The sequence below is a fragment of the Lycorma delicatula genome, chromosome 6, assembly GCF_047948215.1.
Source record: "Lycorma delicatula isolate Av1 chromosome 6, ASM4794821v1, whole genome shotgun sequence".
Classification (NCBI taxonomy): Eukaryota; Metazoa; Arthropoda; class Insecta; order Hemiptera; family Fulgoridae; genus Lycorma; species Lycorma delicatula.
The window spans coordinates 887,390-911,885 of record NC_134460.1 but is presented as its reverse complement, the minus strand read 5'-3'; the positions used below and the strand labels follow the sequence as shown (position 1 = coordinate 911,885).

Here is a 24,496-nt window from a genome sequence, read left to right as displayed (position 1 = left end):
TAATCTCAAAAGCAATTTAAAAATACATCTTAATATTCATACAAAAGAGAAGAATTATATTTGTAACTTTTGTCAAAAGTCATTTAATCACAAAAGCAGTTTAAAAATGCATCTTAATATTCATACAAAAGAGAAGAATTATGTTTGTAACTTTTGTCAAAAGTCATTTAATTACAAAAGCAGTTTAAAAATGCATCTTAATATTCATACAAAAGAGAAGAATTATATTTGTAACTTTTGTCAAAAGTCATTTAATCGCAAATGCAATTTAAAATTACATCTTAATATTCATACAAAGGAGAAGAATTATATTTGTAACTTTTGTCAAATGTCATTTAATCAGAAAAGCAATTTAAAAACACATCTTAATATTCATACTAAAGACAAAAATTATATTTGCAACTTTTGTCAAAAGTCATTTAATCGCAAAAGCTTTTTAAAAATGCATCTTAATATTCATACAAAAGAGAAGAATTATATTTGTAACTTTTGTCAAAAGTCATTTAATCTCAAAAGCAATTTAAAAATACATCTTAATATTCATACAAAAGAGAAGAATTATATTTGTAACTTTTGTCAAAAGTCATTTAATTACAAAAGCAGTTTAAAAATGCATCTTAATATTCATACAAAAGAGAAGAATTATATTTGTAACTTTTGTCAAAAGTCATTTAATCTCAAAAGCAATTTAAAAATACATCTTAATATTCATACAAAAGAGAAGAATTATATTTGTAACTTTTGTCAAAAGTCATTTAATTACAAAAGCAGTTTAAAAATGCATCTTAATATTCATACAAAAGAGAAGAATTATATTTGTAACTTTTGTCAAAAGTCATTTAATCACAAAAGCAGTTTAAAAATGCATCTTAATATTCATACAAAAGAGAAGAATTATGTTTGTAACTTTTGTCAAAAGTCATTTAATCTCAAAAGCAATTTAAAAAAACATCTTAATATTCATACAAAAGAGAAGAATTATATTTGTAACTTTTGTCAAAAGTCATTTAATCACAAAAGCAGTTTAAAAATGCATCTTAATATTCATACAAAAGAGAAGAATTATGTTTGTAACTTTTGTCAAAAGTCATTTAATCACAAAAGCAATTTAAAAAAACATCTTAATATTCATAACTAATTAGAAAAATTTCTGTTTGTAACCTTTGTCAAAAATCTTTCAATGAGTTATAGTTCAAAATATATCTTAGTATCCATATTAGAGAATTGTTATGACCTTTAAAAATCTTATAGTAAGAAAATATATTATGGGAAAAAATGAATATAATTTTTTCAAGTGTGCATAATTTAAAACAACAATAACAAATTTTATCCAGGTAAAGATAAGGAAAAATTGGTTTTCCTTAGGTATTGTTCAACATTGTGGTCATTGGTAAGGGATAATTATTGAAGAAATTATCTGAAGTCGAAACTTGAACAGTTTTATGGTAGGTAAACAAAAAATTAACGTTTGGCTTAGTTATAGCTACAAAGTACATTTTTAATAATTTTATTACCACTGTAGTAGCACTGCCACTATTAGGTATTGCATCAGAGGATTAAGTAAAATAGCAGTTTTGTAGCCATGGTATTTGTGAAAAATACGATTCCTGACCGGGATTTGAATCCAAGACATGTAGATGAAAACTGAATCATTACCACTGACTACAGGCTACACTAAAACTCCAAGGCTACAGACGACCTAAAAAGAGTTTAGATTTATGTATTACTCTAGAGTATAATATGCACGTGATGATGAATATATTAACCCCAGAACCACGTATTATGCCAGTCAGATAACTTGGTTGGTGCTGAGAAATTCTACCATTTCAGAAAAGGTGGTACAGAAAAAACATTTGTGAAGTTCACAAGTGAGACTTATACAAATCACACATTACATGTGTTTTTCTCAAATTCATTTTCACAAATAACGTTGATCTTGCATGAATTTAAAACCTCATTCTGATTTTGTATTTAAGTTTACTCGCATATTAAAAACAAATAGGAGGATTCCTGAACCTGTTGTCATTATTGACCTCAAAAACTTCATTTTTAATTTTTTATCAACATGTAAAAGAATGACTGCCTCTTACATGTGTCAATTTCTTAAAAAATTTTTCTTATCTTATCTCCTTGTTGTGAGTTATTTTCCTCATTGTTTTACACACTAAAATGGTTAAAAGTGCTCATAACCTTGAATATAAACAGAAACTAACATTTTGAAATACATGTCTCAAATCGTTGTTAATATTCCTATTATATTCTCAAATATATTCTATTCACAATAGAAAAAGGTTTTGGAAAGTATAGGAGCTGAAAGTTAAACAATAGAGGGCAGAGATTTGAGATGCCAGGTCTCTTACCATACTTTGAAATTCGATCTACTTCTGTACCACTTTAACTCTTTACTGCTATTATTATATTAATGCTATTGTCGGTTCTCAGCTGACCCAAAAATTGAAATTCTCACAATATTAAATTTTGTTTTTGGTTGGCAAAATTATTGACCGTATTTGCAATGCAAAAACATACAAAGGTGGCTTTTTAGTGGTTTTATATAAAATTTCATTAGATTACCTGATTGTAGCATGTAAAACATAATATTACTACTTAATATACATTATTTCAAATATCTATCATTGCATTTAAGAAATAAAATATTCAACATAATGTTTAGAATATATATAAATTAATAAAACTAATTTGATCTAAATATGTGATATATGTATGAAAATTACAAACGTGTTTTTTGGTAAAAAGATTAAAAGTTTTTTACCCGTATTATAAAATAAACAAAGTAATTAAAAAATTAAATAATCAAAAAATCTTCTATGTATCATGAAATTTGAAAATGTCTGATTCTTGAATGAAATGTATTTGTAACAATAAATTGTGATATTTCAAAACTAACTGGAGACAAATATGTATTGAAAAATTTTAAATGAAGAAAAAAATTATTAATTTTATTCAAGATCTTCATTTTTGCAACTATTTCTTCTGATTTTATTTGTACTTGCATACATGGTCTCACACTCACTACAGATGTTGAGATGCTTGTTGTCATTGATTGATGGGCACATATGACATCGCCTGTGTTTTTTCTGTAGCAATTCAGGTTTGATTTTTCCTTTTTTAATTTTTAATACATTTCTAATAATAAAGTCAGCGATGTTGAAAGTCTGGATTCTTCAAGTCAACGTCTCATATGAGTTAAGGCAAGTGATTTTCTTAAATATATGTCCATATTTTCAGGGCTTATTTTTCATGAACATTTAAAAGGTGCATAGATCCTGAAAACTGACAAGCATCTTTTCTACAATTAGATACTTGGAGGGAGAATAATTCGACCGGCAATTTGAGATTAACATTTTAAATAATTTGAAAATATGAGCAGTTTTGTCACCATCTTGTATACTGGAGTGTACTTTAGTGCCGTTAAAACTAACAGAAATACAAACTGCTGAAGGGACACGGTTTCCCTGAATATAACATTTCCAGTTCCATCACTTTCTGTAGATTCCTCACATCTTCTTTACTAGAATTAAATTTACCAAATAAATACAGTAGTCCATTAAAGCTTTTAATTCAATATTATGAGTGTGATTAACAAAGGAAGTTGCAGAGCAGTAGTTTTAGTGATAATTTAATAATTTTATGTTCTAATATAATGTATAACATTTCATCACTAAACAGTAATTCCCAATAATAAATTGAATTAATAGAGATTCAAGTTTTTAGCAGTTTCTTTTATTTGAGAAAGATGAGTCCTAATAACCTAAGTTCTTGAACTAATAAGTTCAGTACTCAATTTATAACAATTTTTTTCATAAATACTTTCGTCTAATTTCCTCTTCAACAATTCATCGGATACACTCATCGCATTTTTGTATTTAATTTCACATACATTGTCAGGACTTTCTATGTCACATTCACTATCGCTATCATATTCACTAAGTATTATATCGCTATCATATTCACGGTCATACAGATAATCAGTTCATTAAGATATCTTCAATTTCATTTTCATTCAAGCTTTTACTACTTTCACAAGAGGTACTTATACTCAGTAAACTCATAATTTGTTAAAAGTGTAAAAAATACAATGACGGTTTTATTACCAAAAAAAAAAGTAACATTGCTACTATCATCGGTTTGATTGTGAACTCTCGTAAAAAATAAACTAATAAGTTTTCATTGTACATGGCACTATAGCTGGCCTTGAAACACCCTTGAATAGAGTGGACAATGAAATAAGGGAAGTAGCAACTGTCATTGCAACATAGCCAACAAAAATATACCTCTCGGGTTAAAAATGACCAGATGACAGCAATTAAGAGTTAAATGTGTATAACTTTGCAATTATTTTGAATTTAAGCTTGTAAATTTACGAAAATATTTTTCAAAATATATAATATCAGAAAATGTAAAAAAAATTACATTTTTTTTTAACACTTAAAAAAATTAAGAATCTTTAAGATTAGATCATACTTTGTTGCTACTGGTATATTCCGATACATTCTTTAAGAAATTTTTTAATATATAATTTAAGAAATATATTTCAGCAATTACATTTACCATTTCTATTTGAATCTTGCCCGATCTTTTGTAAAGGCAAAAAAATCTCCTCTTTACTATTTATTTTTTCCACACAGAATCATCTTCCCTTTCTAACCCACCCTGATATATTTCCCAATTTGTTTATTGATGTGCTGTTCTCTTCTTTGTATTCTCTACAAGTTTTATAACATTTTAAAGGTTCCTGAAAGGAGAGACATTCCACTGTAAATTTTGTCTCCTCTTTTGTGTCAAGGATGAGTTGGGGCAGAGTGGCCATTCTGGCAGGATTTTTTTTGTCTTCCAAATATTTTCTGTAATAGATCATTGATTAATTAGCTAATAATCATAATTTTAAAAATTACACAGTTATTGGGTCCTCACCCGGATGCTTTATTATTTTTTTGAGATCAGATTATTCTTTATTTCTTGTTTATTCAGGGGACTTGAGTTTTCTAGTTTAGTTACTGGTTACAAATAGTTGAGCTTTTTTCTGGATTTTTTAGCAGATTCAACAGTTTTTCAAAATTATTGACTAAAATTTTACTATCGCAAAATAATATTTTTTATTAAATTTTATATGTATTCAATTTTTTATAAAATAAATATCTTTATCAAATAGAGTATTTTATTGTAATAAAAAAATTAGTTTATTATATTTCAGTTTTAGAAATGTTTATAATATATAAATTGAGATTATTATGTGATGTTAAGAAATAATATTTTGTTCATAAATTAAAATATTTCAGAATTATATAGTCTGATTTTACAATATGTATGTGAAATGAAAACTTAATCTTCCACTTAAATATTTAAGTGGATTAAACTATATTTATATACTCTTATTATTTAAAAATTATGTTTTTGATTAATTTTCATATGTACATTCAAAGTTATTTATTTTTTTAATCAAATAAAGTTCTACAAAAAACATATTGCTTTTTTATTTAAAATGTACACCATTCCTTTTCGTAAGAACAGTTTGTTGTATTATATTATGACCAGATGCATTTATCCTGTACCAGTTAGATAATTAAAACTAAATTAAAGCTACCCTCTTTTCCCGACCTACATTGTGAATCTGCATAGTCTTAAGTTTTCCGTTTAAATTTTTTAGTGTCCCAGCCATGGGGGTTTAAATGGGGTGGCCTCACATCAAAAAGTAGATTATTATGAGGTTGTTTCATTTATAAAAATCTCATTTTTCTACATTTAATGGTATGTCATTGTTATTAACTTAGGCATATTGTTATAAACATATGGATAGACGATGGGCATGGATAGGTATGGGCATCCTAATGTGCAGCAGTTATTCTAGTAGCTAAATACAATTATTTATACAGTAGGAATTTTCTTGAAGGTGACTAAGATTCAGTCGGGATTTATCTATTCACTGAAATAGAATAAGAAAATAAATAATAAATTTTTCCAATTTTATTGCCCAGAAAAACGTCTGAAATGTTACTTACTCATTATTTTAGATAATATCTGTCAGTGCATTTTTATTTTTCAATATAATTCATTAGAAAAGTTTGGGAAAATTATTGTAAATTAAAAAGTAGTTTTTTTTATTATATAGAACCATTTTCAGTAAACAATGCATTGTTTACAGTTGCATTATTTGAATAGCTAACCAAATTTTTCTTAGTACATATAGTATAGAATAATTACTATAATTATAGTAATTACAAAAACATAGGGCAATATTTCAATCAAATTTATAGTTACTGTGTTGTTAAACTTATAGGAATTATTAAATGTAGCTGTATTAAAATTACTGTTGTCTAATGTTAATTGATTTCTACTTAACGTAATTTTAAATATTTATGCAGTACAGAATAGTAGTAATTTAATAACAAATCGCAAAAAACCCTCAACTTAGAAAATTTTGTTGACATGTTGAAAAAATACACAGTACGTACTGTAATCAGTATATTCTTAAAATGCTCAGTTTAAAAAATCACAAATGTTTTCTGTTTCAATTTAGATATGTGCTTCCAGGCTGCACAATCTCACAAACACTTAAAACATTAATAGTTAGCTAGATGACCTGTTTTCTTGTCTTTCAAAGTAGGTAACAACAACTGCTTCAACATTTCCATGGCTTCAGAATGTTTTGGAAAAGTTACATCTTTTACAACTTCATCGTCCAAGCCATCGTTTTAGCTAACCTTTTTTTTCTTTGTAGAGGTGGGAAATCAATTTTACAGACGTCATATGACAGTATCTGGGTCACCAACAGGTGCCGCAAGATGATGTTAAATGCATATGTGTACCTGCGCACTACCGACTGACTAAACCTACCCCCTGACTACCTGGAATTGCTTAAAGAAGCATTACTTCAGAAAGGGGGTGGATGCATGCACTTACACATTCATACATCACCATCCAAACGGTACACAAACAAATAATACATCCAACGACAAATAATACAAATCGTGATCAAACAGAATCAGATCAAATCAAAACATATGCAACAAATCTAACAAATAAAACTCACACTAGTTCACATCAAACACCGTATGAGCAAAGAACATAATTGCAGACGGTACATCAAAGGATATCAAATCAATTTAAATCAGCCCCTTTCAAAGTCATCATAAGTACAAAAACCCATGATCATCCAGACAGATCACAACCAGGTTCCGGAACATAATATATCAACATTATTACGTCAAAGGAACATATCAATCATATATGCAACAGAGATATCAAAGTTATACAGGAGACATCTCAAACTAATAAAAGAAAGCACAGCAAGATCATAATAAAATATTGCTACTATGAAAAGATTGCATGCATGTACATACAAAATATATGAAAGTAAAAATAGCAAACATACATGAAAAAATCAGGACAAAGCACTCAGCCGAGAGCCTGTCCTCACACATGCCCTCTGGTGCCGTGCTCTATTTCGGGTCTCGTCATAAACATGTAACATTCGCATGACAGTTTTGGTGTAGTCCTCCACCACCCTCCAATGTCTTGTCCTACAGAAGCATCCTTTGTGTTTCGTCAGGGTGAAACATACATGTTCAGTTTAGTCTGTCCAGCATCTTATTTCACGCATCAGCAAATCTAGGGCATACAAAGAAAACATGTATATTTTCCTTCTTTTCCCCATTCCTGGCAGTTGTCATTGCGGTCACTAAATCGATGTAGGTTTGATCGGAAGCCTCCATGATCTGCCAGGAACTGTGTTAGTTCATATCCTAGCAAGCCATGCCCTCTACAACACCACCCCTTGATGTCTCCTATATGTTGGTGTGCCACCTGCCATTCGTGGTCCGATTCCATCACTCCTGCCGCTTTTGTGTCATCTCGCGCTGTATTTCCTGGGTCTGATGTTTCTTTTCATCTGTAGGCGGCGGGCCCAGTTCCTTTATCCTACAGCACTGCATAATGATGAGATCTATGAGCGGGAGTCCAGGTAGGACCTCCACTGCTTCCTTTGAGACCGTTCTATAAGCCGATATTACCTGAAGGCAACACCTCCTATTGACAAACTCAATTTTTCCTCTATATTTTGCATATCATAAAACTCCCAACCACAGTTTTACACCATACAACAGGGCTGAATGAACCACTCCAGTCACCGGCCTCTTCTGCTACGTGGGCAGCAGATGTTGGAGGAGAGATAGCACATGCAGTAAACACTCTCGCCCTCACGAAGCCAACTCCCTAATGTACGTCCTGCGTAGGACGAGACACACGTCCACAGTGCCGCACCTCCATCCTCAGATAGAATCCAGTTCGGACGGCGTTGCAGTGCATATGGCTCTGAAACTACGGCTATGTCCATGTCCATCTCCACTATGTGTCTGGCAAGCATATTCTGTGCCAACACACAGTGGTTCATGTTTAGTTGAACTACTTTCATCTGCTTGTCGATTGCTGCCCATTCCTCCTCCGGCTCTCCTTTAGTTTATTTGTTCACCACTTTGGGGATGTTACGCTGCCAGTCCAATGCCTCTTGACGTTACATGAAAGGCATTTTGGCATGCTGCTGCAGTCTGCCGCCTGGGTTCCAGCTGCTCCACAGTTAAACCATGCAGCTGACCTGTCTGCACTCTTGCAGTTCCTTGAGACACGCCAAACTTCAAGGCAGCTAGCTGTAACATCGCTGAGGGCAGTTTACAACATCCACCCTAACAACCTGTCAGGCTGACAGGCAACCTGTCAGATGTAGGATCAGGCATCATTGCATCTGTACTGATCTTCGCAGGTGTGGCCTCCACGTCAATATGTTTGATAAGTTATCCTATTCCATTTTGCTGTTACAGACATCTTAAACTGTCAAAATGTTCTACACTTCTTAGCGAGTCTGTAGACACATTGCATGAAAGTGCAAAAATTTTGATGGGGGGTGATAGTGATGAAAAAATAATTTTTTTGGGGGGGATGGGGTATCGCCCGCGAAAATGGGAAAGTGGGGTGGAGCTACCTTGAGGATCTGGCCTGCAACCCTAAGGATTTTGGGGCCGAGAGCCTAGCAACTACATAATAGGGAAACAGCTGTTTCCCTATGAAAATCCCTCGTGAGACTTAGAAAAGTTTCTAAGTCCCACTTCGATCGGTTTGAATCTGCTGCCAGATCAAAGAGATTGAAGAAGGCTTCAGATCCATTTGGTTGGTAAAAAAGCAACTAGGTGGCAGACCTTTATGTACTAGGAAGTTCTTGACCACGTGGCGATTTTAAGGTTAGCCATGTGCTTGTTAAACTAACTTATTTATCCCATTAATTATTGATCAATAGTTTCTACCAGTTTATAACTTCACATTATTTCTGAAAATAATATTATCTACTAAATTAAGCTATAAGTAAACACTTTATAGTCAATATAACACGTTACTTGCTAAAGTTAACTTAAAAAACTTATAACTAGAAAAGTAGCACCAGATTTCTATGATTAATCTTGTTTTAAGCACGTGTAATAGATGTAAACAATTATAGTAATAGATATAAAACATAATTGTATTAAAAGCAAAATTATTAATCAATAAAATTTTTACAAAATATTAAGAACTGTTGATTTCAATGCAGAAAGTAAGGTTCTGTTGAGATAGGAATCAAAATTCTTATTCCATTAATTTTTTAACTATTTATAATATCTACAATTGTAAGAGAATTGTTACAATTTAATTCTCCAACTTAGATGGTACTATAATCATTGTCTAGTATGGAGTGAATAGCTGAAGACAAAGAATTTACGCTACAATAGAAACGGTGATGAAGCCATTCTCCAACTATCAACTGGCATAAGTAGATTTTTTTTAGTTATATTATTTTTTTTATACAAATGAGTGATCCCTCTCACTTGAAGTTTTTTTCTGAAAATATCACTAATACATATTAAACTACATAAGTATATTCTTACTAAGCAATGTTATGATAACACCAGAAATGATGTAATTGAAAAATACTTCAATCGGTCATACATATTAATACATTCCACATTTACTGACAATATAGCAATGGATTTAGAACTATTATTCATATATTGTTTAAGTGAATAAGTTTTGTTGTTGATCCTAGCCTAACAAATGTCACCCTCAAGTATTTACATTATCATTCTATGAATTCCTTATCAGTACTGAATTCAAGTTTAAGTATTGATGGCTTATTACAGTATCAGATTCGTTACATCTTGCATATTATGTTGTGTGAATTTAAAAATCTAAATTACAAATTTTTTGTTTGCTCAACTTCAACTAAAAGTTCAGATGTGTTAGAATTACAATAATTCTGTTAGTAAACTATTTCATAGCTATAAAATTTTATTCAATTTCTAAGAATATCAGCTTCATTAATTACATTATCAGTGATACTTGTTATGCAGACCCATATCTTGTGGCATTTTTCATAGAAAAAATATTTTTATTGCGTTTGCAAATTTAGCATTACAACTCACAAAACCAATAATATTTTAACTGCTGTCTAAAACAGTGATCATTGATGCATTGCAGTTATGCGAGTTACACAATTTTTAAGTCCTGTCATATTCTTCATTAATTAACGCTTAATTTTGTTAATTCAAATTACTTTTTACCTTCAGTCACAAGCCCCATCAGAACATCTTTTAATTATGAATGTATATAATGATGATAAAATATAAGCTGTTTTTTTTGTCAGAATCACAAGGTTCTTCATTGTTTCTTATTTATCTTGTACAAATATTACTAAATCATTATTCATAGTTGTAAATATGTAGTTTAAAATATAAACCCGAGTTTCATTAGATTAGTAGTTTGTTTTATTCTGATATTTCATCTCGAGTTTTAAAAACTATCACGTAAAAAAAAAACCCTACCATTGTAGGGTACTATTTTACTTGTAACAATATTATTACAACACACGTATAATTTATTTTTTTTTACTAATATTTAATCAAGAAATATGGATTATGTAGAATTACTAGATGTAATATGCAAGCTTATTTGAAGAAGTCCAGTCACTTCTTTCAAGACTAGGAATTGAAGTGAAAACTTTTCATTGATGAGTTAACAAATTTATTTTAGTTGAGAAAAACATATTCATTTGGGTATGTTAGTGGTTGATAATTTTTAAAAAATAAGTGGAAATCAGATGAAAGAAAATTTTATAGAAGGGGACTCCCCTTTTCTAGTTATATTATAACCTTATAATTGCTAGAAATTATCTGATGGACAGGTGAAATCTGCTGTAATATAGTTTCACTGTTTAAGCTGGTTTGGAAGTTGAAGTCTTAGTAAATGCAGTTCTTTTATAGGAATTTGAATACTAGATCGTGGATACCGGTGTTTGGTGGTTGGGTTTCAATTAACCACACATATCAGTAATGGTTGAACTGAGACTGTACAAGACTACACTCATACATATCATCTTCTGAAGTAATACCTGAACGGTAATTCCTGGAGGCTAAACAATAAAAACAAAAGAAGATGGTCACATTTAGTTGTTAATTGTTATTAAAGAAATTTGCTAACACATAAAAATGACTATGTGGAGTTAATCAATTCTATCTATTCTGATTATGTGTCCTGATACTTTGTCATTTTGATATTGGTTTACAACAAATATTGACGTGGTCAATTATTTTTTTAAACAGATATCATATTTTTAGAACAGTTAGGCACATTTTCAAATTTTGTTGACTTTGTCAGTTTAGTAGCATACCCATGAGATAATATATATACACATACTATAAAGGATTGTTCTATGAGAATCAAGTTGTAGTAATGTGGAAGTATTTATTTTAATTTCCTCAGTAGGCTGTTATGACCTTGTCAAATGCAGAACTGTCATTGAGGATAACACATAATTCTTTTAATCATCTTTTTAAAAGCATCTTCCCTGAAGTAGTTATTCTATCATAGAACATTAAAAGCCAAACTGGAATGGATCCTGTTTCATCAATATACAAAGTGATATAAGACAATAGAAAATATTCAGAGATTTAATACAGTTGGGAGGAGACTGGATATTAAAGTTGATGAACTGCCTTTCCTGGTTTTAAAAAAAGAGTGATAATGAAATGGAAGTGAATTTGAGTGTAAGCTGCTCATAATTTTATTTTGTCTTCAGTCATTTGACTGGTTTGATGCAGCTCTCCAAGATTCCCTATCTAGTGTTAGTCGTTTATTTCAGTATACCCTCTACATCCTACATCCCTAACAATTTGTTTTACATATTCCAAACGTGGCCTTCCTACACAATTTTTCCCTTCTACCTGTCCTTACAAAATTAAAGCGACTATTCCAGGATGCCTTAGTATGTGGCCTATAAGTCTGTCTCTTCTTTTAACTATATTTTTCCAAATGCTTCTTTCTTCATCTATTTGCCGCAATACCTCTTCAGTTGTCATTTTATCCACCCATCTGATTTTTAACATTCTCCTATAGCACCGCACTTCAAAAGCTTCTAATCTTTTCTTCTCAGATACTCCGATCGCCCAAGTTTCACTTCCATATAAAGCGACACTCCAAACATATACTTTCAAAAATCTTTTCCTGACATTTAAATTAATTTTTGATGTAAACAAATTATATTTCTTACTGAAAGGCTCGTTTCTCTTGTGCTATTCGGCATTTTATATCGCTCCTGCTTCGTCCATCTTTAGTAATTCTACTTCCCAAATAACAAAATTCTTCTACCTTCATAATCTTTTCTCCTCCTATATTCACATTCAGTGGTCCATCTTACAATTCAGCTAAGGGTAAATAAAGAATGAAATCATAAGGCTGTGTATGTAAAAGACAGCTTAAAAATTAATCCATGTTCCTCAAAGACATGGGGTTGGTAATCCATGAAAGGATGGTGAAAATTTGTGTTGCTACAAAGTAAACTGCTAACATTTCCACATTAATTTTAGGGTTGATTAGGTCAAGATAGGACAAGATTAACTTTTTAACTGTGATTTGGGTTACAGCCACCTCTGAGACAATATGGCCTGCAATAAAAAAAAGGTACCAATAAATGTAAATTTTTTACGTTATAATTTTTTAATAATTTTGTAAAAAAAATTTTTGTTAAGAGGATGAATACAAGGTGAGCGAGTAGTGGAAGTAGTTGGACTGAGGTTATCCTAGAACAGTCATTCTTTTCACGGAAGATAAAAATTAATAAAAATAATAGCAGAAAATGTTAATTATCACATTGAGGAAAGGGAATAAAAACCAGTAATTACTAGCTATATTTTTAGTAAATTATTTAGTATTTGTGAATAAAAAAGCAATTACTACTTCAGTTAATTTTATCAGTATTTATTGAAATACTATTTACCGATACTACTAAGTAAATACTGAAATTTGGGGGAATAATACGTTTCATTTACTTAAATTTATCAGTTATTACTAGCTCGTTGATTGTTAGTAGTAACCATACTAAAAACATTTACAGTTTAATAAAATGGCTGCATTTATGAGCATTTGTACTGTAAAAACAGTGTGTGGTGTAAGAACAATCAGTGGTGATCAGTACAAGAAAATTTGTGTTTGTGAAAGAATCTGTTGAGTTTTTGACAATATTTTTTTTACCTGAAACAAATGAAACTAGAAGAGTTACTTTAAGCATGCAACAAAAAACTGAAGTTTTTCTCAGACAGTAATCATATCCAGGATTTCAGAATGGTGTTAGCAAGGATTTCATACAGAAGAGCTGATACAAAAGCATTCAATTATGTTCTCGAAAAAGCAGTTTTTAAGGAAAATTGATGGATAATTTTTTTCTGAAATGCAACTGAAATTGTTAAAGCCAAAGGAAAGTGGAGTATTAGATTCAAAATTCCATATGTAATTGGTGGTGTTGATTGTAGAAAAAAATAATTATATTTCATTATATAAACTAAAAATGTAGTTAAAAGAAGAGACAGACTTATAGGCCACATACTAAGGCATCCTGGAATAGTCGCTTTAATTTTGGAAGGACAGGTAGAAGGGAAAAATTGTGTAGGCAGGCCACGTTTGGAATATGTAAAACAAATTGTTAGGGATGTAGGATGTAGAGGGTATACTGAAATGAAACGACTAGCACTAGACAGGGAATCTTGGAGAGCTGCATCAAACCAGTCAAATGAATGAAGACAAAAAAAAAATAAACTAAAAGGATTTGCCAGACAACATTGTAATGTGGACAACAAAGTATCCAGCACCGAAGCCGTATGGTCTGGAAGCACTCATGATAGCTGGATTTTAAAACCCAGCATAATTTGTAATGACATTTGTAAATTTAGATCTAAATTCATCAGGTTCTATAAGTATTTTCCAAATTTAAAGCAATATTAAACAAACAAGTTGCTCTTCAAAACTTTTAACCTTTTTTTTATACAAGAAAAAATTTACAATTTTCTTTTGGAATGTTGAGTATAGGATCCAGGCCAACCTTTTCTATCCACTTCTTCGAACTTTTATTAATCAATCAAGTTGCTGTTATCACAACGGTAATGACTTTACTGAGTTCAGTCTGTAAATTTCCTTATACTCTATTGCCAGAGGGTTGTACTTAGTTATTTTATCTACTCAGCCTTAATAATATTGTGATCAGATATCAATGAGACGAGCAGTCTTTTCTTTAATGTTGTGGAGAACCACGTCTGGCCTATTCGCAGCAATAATTTTATCAGTATTTACCGAGAGATCTAACACAGTCTATAGTGCTCATTTTCCAGCACAGGCCTCGCCTTTTATTCATAACAAGGACACCCTGACATCCCTGTCATCTACGAGTCCTAATTTCAACGCCAACGCCTGATGAACAGTGTTTAATGTAAGATCGTGGTGATGCAGATTTCCTTGTCAGCCAGACTGGCGCACTCAGTTATAAAATGATCAATTATCTCCGATAATTGGTGACACATCCCGCACTCATCACTGATTTTCTATGAACTGCTTGTAATTGTTCATCGCAACGACCTTATCCTGGATGGCATGTAAAAACCTTCAGTTTCTCTAAATAGAAGTCCGTCCCTCAGCCAACGCGTTTATGCGACCTTATTAGCATTTTCGTGGGAATGGACAAATCTACCGTGGAGCGCCTTAGATTTCCATGCTTGGATCCTATGTCTAGTTGTAATGATACTATGTAGAAATTGTCAACATTCAGATTTAGAGGGGAGTAACCCTTGTCAGATGCAACTACTGCTTTGTCGAATGATGATGTTTCAGATCTGGAGAGAAAATATCACTTCATTGAAGCAATGTGTGTTACAAAGTGATTTTAGGTCGAGGAGGCCTCTATCATTTTCTTTAAGAGATATTTAGATATTTGACTTCGGATTTAGGGTGATGCATTCTGTATTTTGTCGGCGATGCGCGTACAAAGATGTTCATGTTTCAAGATATCTGGGCCGAATAAACATCTCCTAACAAGTATATGAGAACATTGTTATTATTATTAAATGCTGGCTTAATATTTTTTTTTTTATTTTAATAAATTACAATCGCTTCTAAGAATTTTATGAAAATTTCAGTACATTTTTTATTTTTACATTAAACCACTTAACTTTTCCGTGAATGAAAAATTATTTTTAAGTATGTTGTGCAATATTATACGTATGTATATATATATTTTTTCCAAGATTATATCCAGAGGTCGTATGTATTAAAGTATACAATTGCATGTGTTGGCATCACTGATCAATTTGTGGGAAAGCGTTGTTAGGAAGAGGTGTAGTAGACGTTGTAATTTTATTGTGTACTTGGAGTTTACTTTGTTTATCTGAATAAGTAAGTAATGTTATGCTATTCAAATATAAATCAATAGAATTTAAGTTTGAATTTTTTGTGTTGATCAATTATTGGTGTGAACTTTAACCAGTCATGTAAATTGTTCTAATTTTAACCCACTGGTCTGGTCTAGTGGTTAACGCGTCTACAAAGGTTGGCCTTATATATATATATATATACATACACACACACATAATTCTAAAATGGGGCATACAAATTAGAAAAAGTTTTTAGATAACAAGAGTGTGGGTTGGTGGTTCAGCTTGTTATGGAATTTATTATTACCTTTTTGTATAGTTTTTGGTTGGGGATTCCTCCATTAAATCCAAAATGGCAGCTTCCAACTCGTGATGTTTTGTAGTAAACTTAATTAAACATTTTTATTAAATAAGTAAGTTATTTGTATATTTTTAGTCGCAGGAACCAAGTGGTATAGTGAGTGTTCAAATCTTATAACTGGGAGATCTTTAGTTCTAGTTTTCATGATGTCTTATTTTTTTTTTAACTTATTATTTAAATAAAACACATGAAATAATGTTAGGTAAATATATTAATAAGAAATAGCAAGGTGATCAGGATGCAGAAAAAATATTTTTTTTAATTTAATTAAAAATTCATCTTCAGAGTAATTATTTAATAGTGCCATCACAAAAGAATCGATATCAAATATAACCTCATTCAAGCCACTATAAAACATAAAGAACAGTCATTAAGGAATTATAAGAAAGCTGTCTATGAGAGGTGTTTGGAAGAGTCTATTTAGTAATGTTGTTAAGTGTTTGATTTAATTCAGTAATATTTTGAAAGGATTTTGTTTGTCAAAGGTAAGAAGGAAATACCTTTGTCGTTATTTCATTCTGTTTCATCTGTTGTTTTCATGATTGTTTCTGTAATTTGCTGCAGTAAAATTAACCCTTGCTACCTTGTTATTTAATTTCTGGGTGATTTTGCATATTTTGATTTAATTATTTTGTTTGGATTTTTCAGTTCAAGTTGCTAGATTATGAATTGAATTGTTACCTTGGCTTGTTGGTAGTTTAATGATCTTTTAAAGTACTTGCTGGAATTTTGCAATTGTCTTTGCTGTTGTGGCCTAATTTTCTATTTTTACCCTAAAACAAAGACTGTACAATTGCTATTTGGTAAGTATGTTAAATTTTAAATTGTATTTATTTATTTAATTGATATAGACAGGCATGAAACCCATGAATACAAAATCATATTAAAAAACCAACATAATTACATAACAAAATTATCATTCATAAGTTATCATTCATAAGGTATTAAGTGTACTTTACATAGTATAGGTGACATAGTAATAGATAATCTATGTAACCATGAAAATTTTGAAAATTATACCAATCAATGTAGTTAATATGAAAGTTAAAAAACTGCAATAAATTAGGATGGTCAAAATAATTACTAAAAATTTTAGTAGCAAATATTAAATCTGTCCTGATCAGAAATCTCTCAATTCTTGGTATTTTTAACAAATTAAAGATATGAATAAAGTTATGATTGGTAATAGAATCATAGAATTGGCATAGAATCACTGATTTTATATGCAGCACATGTAAAAAAAATTCTATGTGGTATTTCAGGTAATTTTAATTGCAAGTCAGCAAAAGGTCACCATACAACAGAGTTTATTAATTTTAATTTAGTACTTCATAAATGCTTGACCTAAAATTTTAATTAAAATTTGTAGAGTCTCTTAATAAAATTTATCATTTTTAGTGACTTACAGTATTACCAGTTTATTCATTGAAGGATAACTTGCTATCAAAACATACAGCTAAGTCTTTAATAGAAGAGACCTTTTGTATTGCAGTATTATTTTATATTATTCAGCTGCACAATTATATCAACATTTTCAAACCTTCCAAATTGAATATGAAATTAATTTTTTTAAAGTTAGCAGAAATACTATTTTTGCTCACAGTTCAAGTTGATCGGAAGTAATTGAATATCAACTAGATTTGTAATCGGCTTAAACAATTTCATATATCATCTGCAAAAAATTAAAAAATGCGAATAGCATATGAATAAACAGTAATTTATAAATACAAGGAAAATTTGAGAACCCAAATGCATGCCTTGTCTTAATCCATATCTAACATAAATAGGCTTAGAGATAAAATTATCAATTTTAACATAAGGAATTCTGTTTGTACGAAATGGATATATCCAAGACAACAATTTATTATAAAATCCACACGCAGCAAGTTTTTTAATAAGTAATTTGATATTAACTACACCAATGGCACAACGAAAATCAGTATAAAATGCATCAAGATATGAAAGAATGATTGAAGAGCTTAGTTAAAAACTGTACAAAAAAGACAGAGCGTTTCTTCACTACTAAAAGAGGATGATTATATTCTGGGCCTATGAAAGAGTTATCATTAACTCAAATGGCCTTTTCAGTATCATTCTCAGTTAAAATAATGCAGGAATCGTTACAGTTAAATGTAATTTTAGTTAAGGAAAAATCATTAATATAGATAGACATTTTCACATTTTTAAGCGAAAAGGTTATATAATATTGGCGCCCTTATTAGCATACTCACTTCAAAAAGCGTACAAGATGGATAAGATCTGCTGTTGTTATTTTTATTAGCAAATTTTAAAAAAAATCTTTGACAAAGAGTATTGCATACAATTTCTTTTTAAATAATTCTTAATAATAAATAGATTATGTTTTTGAAGCTTATGGAATTTTTTGTTAATAATAATTGCGATAATAATTTCACTAGAGAACTGCTTCGAAAATTAATTTTTTTTTTATAAGTAGTTTTGGTACATGACATTCAACAATATTACTGTATTACTGTAGTTGTCGCCATGAAAGATGCTACTTGCGTTTAAACTGTTGTATATCTGTTAAAAAAAATCACACAATAAATGAAGGTGTTATTGGAAACTGCAGTTATTTTTTAACTAAATGGATTCAGCCAATTTTAGTTACCATCATGTATTTCAAAATGAGGGATGGGTCAATCCATTTGATGTGAGCCAAGGATGGTTTGACCAATTCAAAAAAAAAAATTGAAACTTACCCACTTGGTTCCACATGTTTCAGGATCTTAAAAGTATTCTTTTAAATTTTTTTTAGTAAATCAGGAGTATTTCGTATATTCCTTCACAGTGAAAGTTATTTAGTTTATACAGTCTTAATAACCAATTTCTAACGGTTTTATTTAAGCATTTCACCTGTGGTGGCCATTTTTGTTACGGTGCGCACACTTTTTTTTGTGATTGTAGGGGCTTACAAAAAGATTCATAACTAAAGAAAACCATTAGTCCTGAAAGGATAAAACAAATACAATTTATTCATATTTTCTCAAGGTATAAGATTGTTCAGTGGTTTATTTACATATCTCTCGTCTTTCTGTGAGAAAATTACCAATTAAGTTGAACATGAAAAATACAGAAATTTCACTTTTGGTCATTTTTTTCAAGAGGCGGTGATGGCATGCACATAATGAATTATTATTTTTATATGTAGGTATATGTTAGTAGTTTTATCATAAATAATATTAATGGTGATATACATACCCCTAAATTTTTATGATTTTTTGAAAACTAATTTTTTTACAAAAAATTAAAATTTTGGCTTTAAATAACTTTCATGGGGTTAGCAATAAAAATCTCTAATGTGGAAAGCTTAGTCTGAAGTAAAGTAACATCTTACAATGCTTTCTGACACAAGAACATATTTATTGTAGCTTCTAATACCTTAAATTTTAATTAATTTTTATGGAAGTGATACACCCAAAATGCTACAACCAACATCCAATCGTTCAATTTTGTGATGTGGGGCAATATATTGCTCTTGGTTTTTACATTTGTGTAGATCATTGTTCTGCTGAGAAAAAATACTTTTGAAAAAGTTAACAGAAAAAGACTTTCCAGGTACTAAATTTAAATTTGGAAAAATGTGTTCTTTCAGAATGAAATTTACGACACTTGGTAAAGACGTGAACAGGTCACTGACTAATGTCAGACACACCAGTCTGTAACTGCGAAGCTAAATGCAACAAGCATAAATGAGTATGTTGCATCATGAATTTTCCTGATGACGAAATGAATTCAAGCGCCTGTTATAAGATGAGCACTGCAATTGAATGGTTCAAACAAGTCTATTTCAACTGTAGTATTAAGTATAAAAATATTAAATCGCCAAGAAGACAAGAAATCCCTTTTATTAAGTTAAAATTGTATTGCTTGTAGCAAGTTTTTCATGATTTTTGAGAGGTTATAAGTTTTTTATTAGTACAGTACACAAGAAACTATTTTATTTTCCATAAACATCTATAAAAACACTGCAAGCGGTGCAAATTTGAAATTTTTATTACCAGCCCGTCAAAATTATTTGAAGCCAAAACTTAAATCATGTAAAAAGATTAGTTTTCAAAAATGTAGGGCTAAGTATTATATCACTATTGATATTATTTGTGGTAAAACTACTAACAATACCTACATGTAAAAAAATAATTCAAACTGTGTTTGGCATCCTCGCCTCATCAAAATAAATTACCAAAAGTAAAATTTCACTGTTTTTCAAGATCAAATTTATCGCTAATTTTCTCGTAGAAAGAAGAGAGATAGGTAAATAACCGCTAGTCCATTCTTTCACCTTGAAAAAATATGAATATATTGCTTTTTGGTTCATTCTTTCCGGACTAACAGTTTTTTAGTTACGATTGTTTTCATAAACCCTTACAATCACAAAAATAGATGTGTGTACCATAACAAAAATGGCCGCCACAGGTAAACTGCTTAAATAAAAAAAAAGGACTTTTTTTAAGGTCCTGAGACATGTGGAAAACAAGTGGGTGAGTTTGAATTTTTTTTTAATTAGTGTCAACCCTTGGGTCACATTAAATGGATTGACCCAGAAAGATATTTGGAATATATGTAAATTTGTACAATGTAACAAAAAATAAATATGGTGGAAAAACAAAAAAAAGTTTCTATGTGTAGAAATTTACTTTTATAATTGAGATTAATAAATTCCTTAATGTGTATGTGTGTGCGCACGTGTGTGTTTCCTGAATGAATTGCAATAATTGAGTTAAAAACCTCCAGTAAAATAAACACTGATAAAAAATAATTCCTCTGTAGCAGAGATTTGAGTGTACAAGATTACACATTGTTTACATATCATTCTCATCTAATTGGCCCATGGTAGGGTAGTTTTATTGTTAACTACTTGAACAAATTGCAACATACACATTAAGGGAATAAAAAGTATACATATATATTTAATAACCCTTTGACAACATTTAGAACCATTGCTTTCTTTCCTTTCCATATTAATTCTACACAGTCTAATATGAATTTAGTTGTCAACATTATTTTTCCCTCCTTATCATACACTATGAATTTCATTTTTAATTAAAGTAGATTTATATTGTTTTTGTAGCTTATGGAACTCTCTTCTTATTAATAAATTTATATTCATGATCAATATCAAATCCTGCTTAGGTGTGACATTTTTCATACACTATAAAGTGACATTTCCATGTTCCATGCACTAGTTTCATGCTTATTTTGCGATAAAAAAAATTAATATTGTTTACAATCTTACAAGCTTACAATTTGTAAAAAACAACATCATCTTGTAACGTAGTGTTGTTTTCAACACCCATTTATATGGTGAGTAACAGCATTTTTAATATTTAGATTTGTATGGCGACATTTAGCAAAAGAAACATTTCTTAAGTTTTCCATACAAAAGCTGGCACAGTAAAGTCACTTAATACTAATAATAATTTAACTGTTGCTGCGCTGTTTGTGTATGATAAGCGATTTACATATACAATTTATTTTACTTTTATAAATTGTACAATAAATCATAAACATTTACTTTGTAGCATTTATTTATTGTTTTTTATTACAGATAATAGATTCAGTACTACTGAAAGAGGAGGAACTGCTTGAAATTATGAATAATCAAAACACATCTCTAACAATTGAGGAGTTTAACTTAGTTAAACCAGAAAATTTAAAAGTTGAAAATGAAGTGGTAAGTGTTAAATTTTATATACAGTGGCACACCAATTATCCAGATGGACATTTCAAGGCCAAATCTGGATAATTGAAAGGGGTAATTTAAAAAAAGGTTGTGTGATTCTATATTTAATGGGTAATACAATAAGTAAAAAAAAATAAAAAGTAAATGTGTTTCAGTTAAATTAAGAAGAAATTTGAAATATGTAATATGGTCTAAAAGATACACTATATAGACATTTGCTTTTATAATCAGTTTTACAAAGGTTGGTATATATATATATATATATATATATATATATTTTGTTACTAATATTTGTTGAGTTGCAAATAGGCAGTTAATTAACACTGCTGTAACAGCTGATTTTTGAAGTCAAAAGGTTGTAAAGTTCAAATCCTAGTAAAATTTAGTTGCTTTTATAGACAATTAAAATATAAACCATGGACACCTATAGACTTTGATAGTTGGGGTTCAATAAACCATATGTCACAGGAATGTTACGCCTGATTGTACAAGACTACACATTGTTTACATGTCATACATATCATTCTCATTTAAGTGGATGTTCGTGGGGTAGCTTTATTGTTCACCAGTTGGTTACTAGTTTCAAAAAGAGTAATGACAATATTAGTGGTGTAGCCATGATTAGGAGTTTTTACAATTTGTGTACCTGCACCTACGTACGCTATCAAATTTTATTTTCATATATCCAGTTTCTGGCTCTGAAATGTCTTAATATCAAAGTGTGCTCATTTTATTCTAATAAAGTGAATGAAATTTAGCCTACCTTTCCAGTAAACTTTCATCATCTGCTAAAATTTTTTCTGGTGTATATACATCTCTGAATCTTTTAATATTGTTCATTCATTTGTCTATTAGAAGTTGTCAAATGTCAGATGTTCAGTCAGACTTAGAGCTTCTGATCAAATGACTGTTCAGTAGTGCCTTATTTTAGCATTCAGTGGTATTAATTTTCTGCTGCAGGTGTTTAGTTAATTGATAGATTAGCCACTTTACTGTGTATGGACGTAATGGCTTCTTTTTCAGAGATTTTCGACTTCAATAATCTCCTCTAGTCATTTTAAATCTTCAATTGCGAAAATTTCCTGTGTGTTATTGACAGCTAATAAAATATCATTATAAGAAATTTTATAGGGTTTACTTTTATAATTTAGTAAATAATTAATAATTATAAAAAAAAAAAACACTTTTTATCTGCATTCTGATCAAAAAGTATTTAAATATATGCTCAAAATAGTTTTCTATAGCGCTCTCTGGATTGTGGATTATCTCTTTGTGATTTTTTATTTTTAAGTATTTACCGTAACATTATTTCATGTGTTTTATATAAACAGTTAATATAGACTTTGATCGCATTTATTTTTATCTTCTAATTTGTTTTTCTATTAATCTATTTTATGATGACAGTATATCTTGATAATAGACAAATTTACTATGGTATAATTAAGTTTGTCAGAATAAAAAAAGATATTTTATTGAATATTAATTAATTTCAACATTTTTGTAAGGTTTTTTTTTCATCTTATTTTTATAGGAATATGAGATCTCATTAAATGATGCCATTCCACCTCGGATTAATCTTAAAATTAATGATGTACACACTGTAAAGGCAGAAGAAGAGGAGGAATTTTATCCAGATCATGTAAGTATTTATAATTATTGGTTATTGTAACATACATGATGAGATTGGTCAGTAACCTGAAAAAGAAACTAAATTATTAAATATAGGTAATTAGAACTATGGTAACCAATGTACACACGCCTTTGACGACGGAAAATTCATAACTTATTTCTTTGCAATGGCGGCAGAAATATTCAGTAATGAAGTAAAAGAATAAATCTATCTTTTCCTAAATGAATTTCTTTAATTCATAACTTCACCCATCTTGGGAGTGAAGAAATAATGAATATTTTTAATATCTTAAAGTTCAAAGAAGCTAGGGCCTCGGTTAATGGCTTAAAACCTTCTCTGCGGTAACACATACATATTCTGATATTTGAAAGTAATCAGTCAGTCAGATTCGTCTGACATCATGCATGAGCAAACGGACAAACTATATATATATATTCCCAGTTTGAATTTTCAAAATATCAAATCCGAGTCAGGTATTGCATTTTCCATTTGCTACTAAATTCAGTTTCCTTGTTTCACTCTTAAACTTCAATATTATGTGGCAATATAATAAATAAATATCATTTACAATCAAACTCCTATTTAGTAAATGTTGAATGTTATAAAAATATCTGGTAAGAATTGTTTAGCTATAAGATTTAATTCAAAATCTTAGGCAACGTTAGCTGTAAGGTAAATGATATTTACCATGATAAAACGTTTTACTGTAAGCATTATTAACATAATGTCAGTAAGATTAGAAAAAACAAACTCATGAGAATTACCACAAGAGTTTTAACAGATTATTTGATTGTAAAACGTTTTATTGTAAAATTTGTAGAAAAATCTATAAGATGAGTACAAAAAAATCGTAAAAATCTTTTCTTTGTAGCATTCATTTTTTTGTTTTTTATTACAGCAAGTAGATTTACTAAAGCTGGAGGAGGAACTACTTGATATCAAAAAAGATCATTTAGCAATTGAAGACACCAATTTGTATAAATCAGAAAATTTAGAAGTTAAAAATGAAGTGGTAAGTAAGGATATTAGATTCTGCATACAGTGAAAACACCAATTGTCCAGATGAACCTTTA

At 29.9% G+C, this 24,496-nt stretch overlaps 2 protein-coding genes across 2 annotated transcripts in view; both read left to right on the top strand.

Annotated features, from left to right (window-relative positions):
- The window catches only part of LOC142326529 (uncharacterized), a 27,208-nt gene extending 5,509 nt beyond the window's left edge, over positions 1-21,699 (top strand). The window contains exon 4 of the mRNA XM_075369107.1: positions 21,659-21,699. Coding sequence (XP_075225222.1) covers positions 21,659-21,699 — 41 coding nt within the window. The remainder of the gene's footprint in view (positions 1-21,658) is intronic.
- LOC142327100 (uncharacterized) lies at positions 15,599-24,496 on the top strand. Its single transcript, XM_075369951.1, has 5 exons — positions 15,599-15,753; positions 16,741-16,895; positions 21,659-21,784; positions 23,325-23,432; positions 24,322-24,496. The coding sequence occupies exons 3-5, from the start codon at positions 21,704-21,706 to the stop codon at positions 24,466-24,468; spliced, it is 336 nt and encodes a 111-aa protein (XP_075226066.1). The 5' UTR covers positions 15,599-15,753; positions 16,741-16,895; positions 21,659-21,703; the 3' UTR covers positions 24,469-24,496.

What these genes read in the sequence shown, in the direction of transcription:
- LOC142327100 (XM_075369951.1), top strand. Translation starts at nt 21,704, where the DNA reads ATGAATAATCAAAACACATCTCTAACAATTGAGGAGTTTAACTTAGTT. An exon ending in TAAAAGTTGAAAATGAAGTG is followed by an intron (nt 21,785 to 23,324) that starts GTAAGTGTTAAA and finishes TTATTTTTATAG; the next exon opens with GAATATGAGATCTCATTAAA. An exon ending in AGGAATTTTATCCAGATCAT is followed by an intron (nt 23,433 to 24,321) that starts GTAAGTATTTAT and finishes TTTTTATTACAG; the next exon opens with CAAGTAGATTTACTAAAGCT.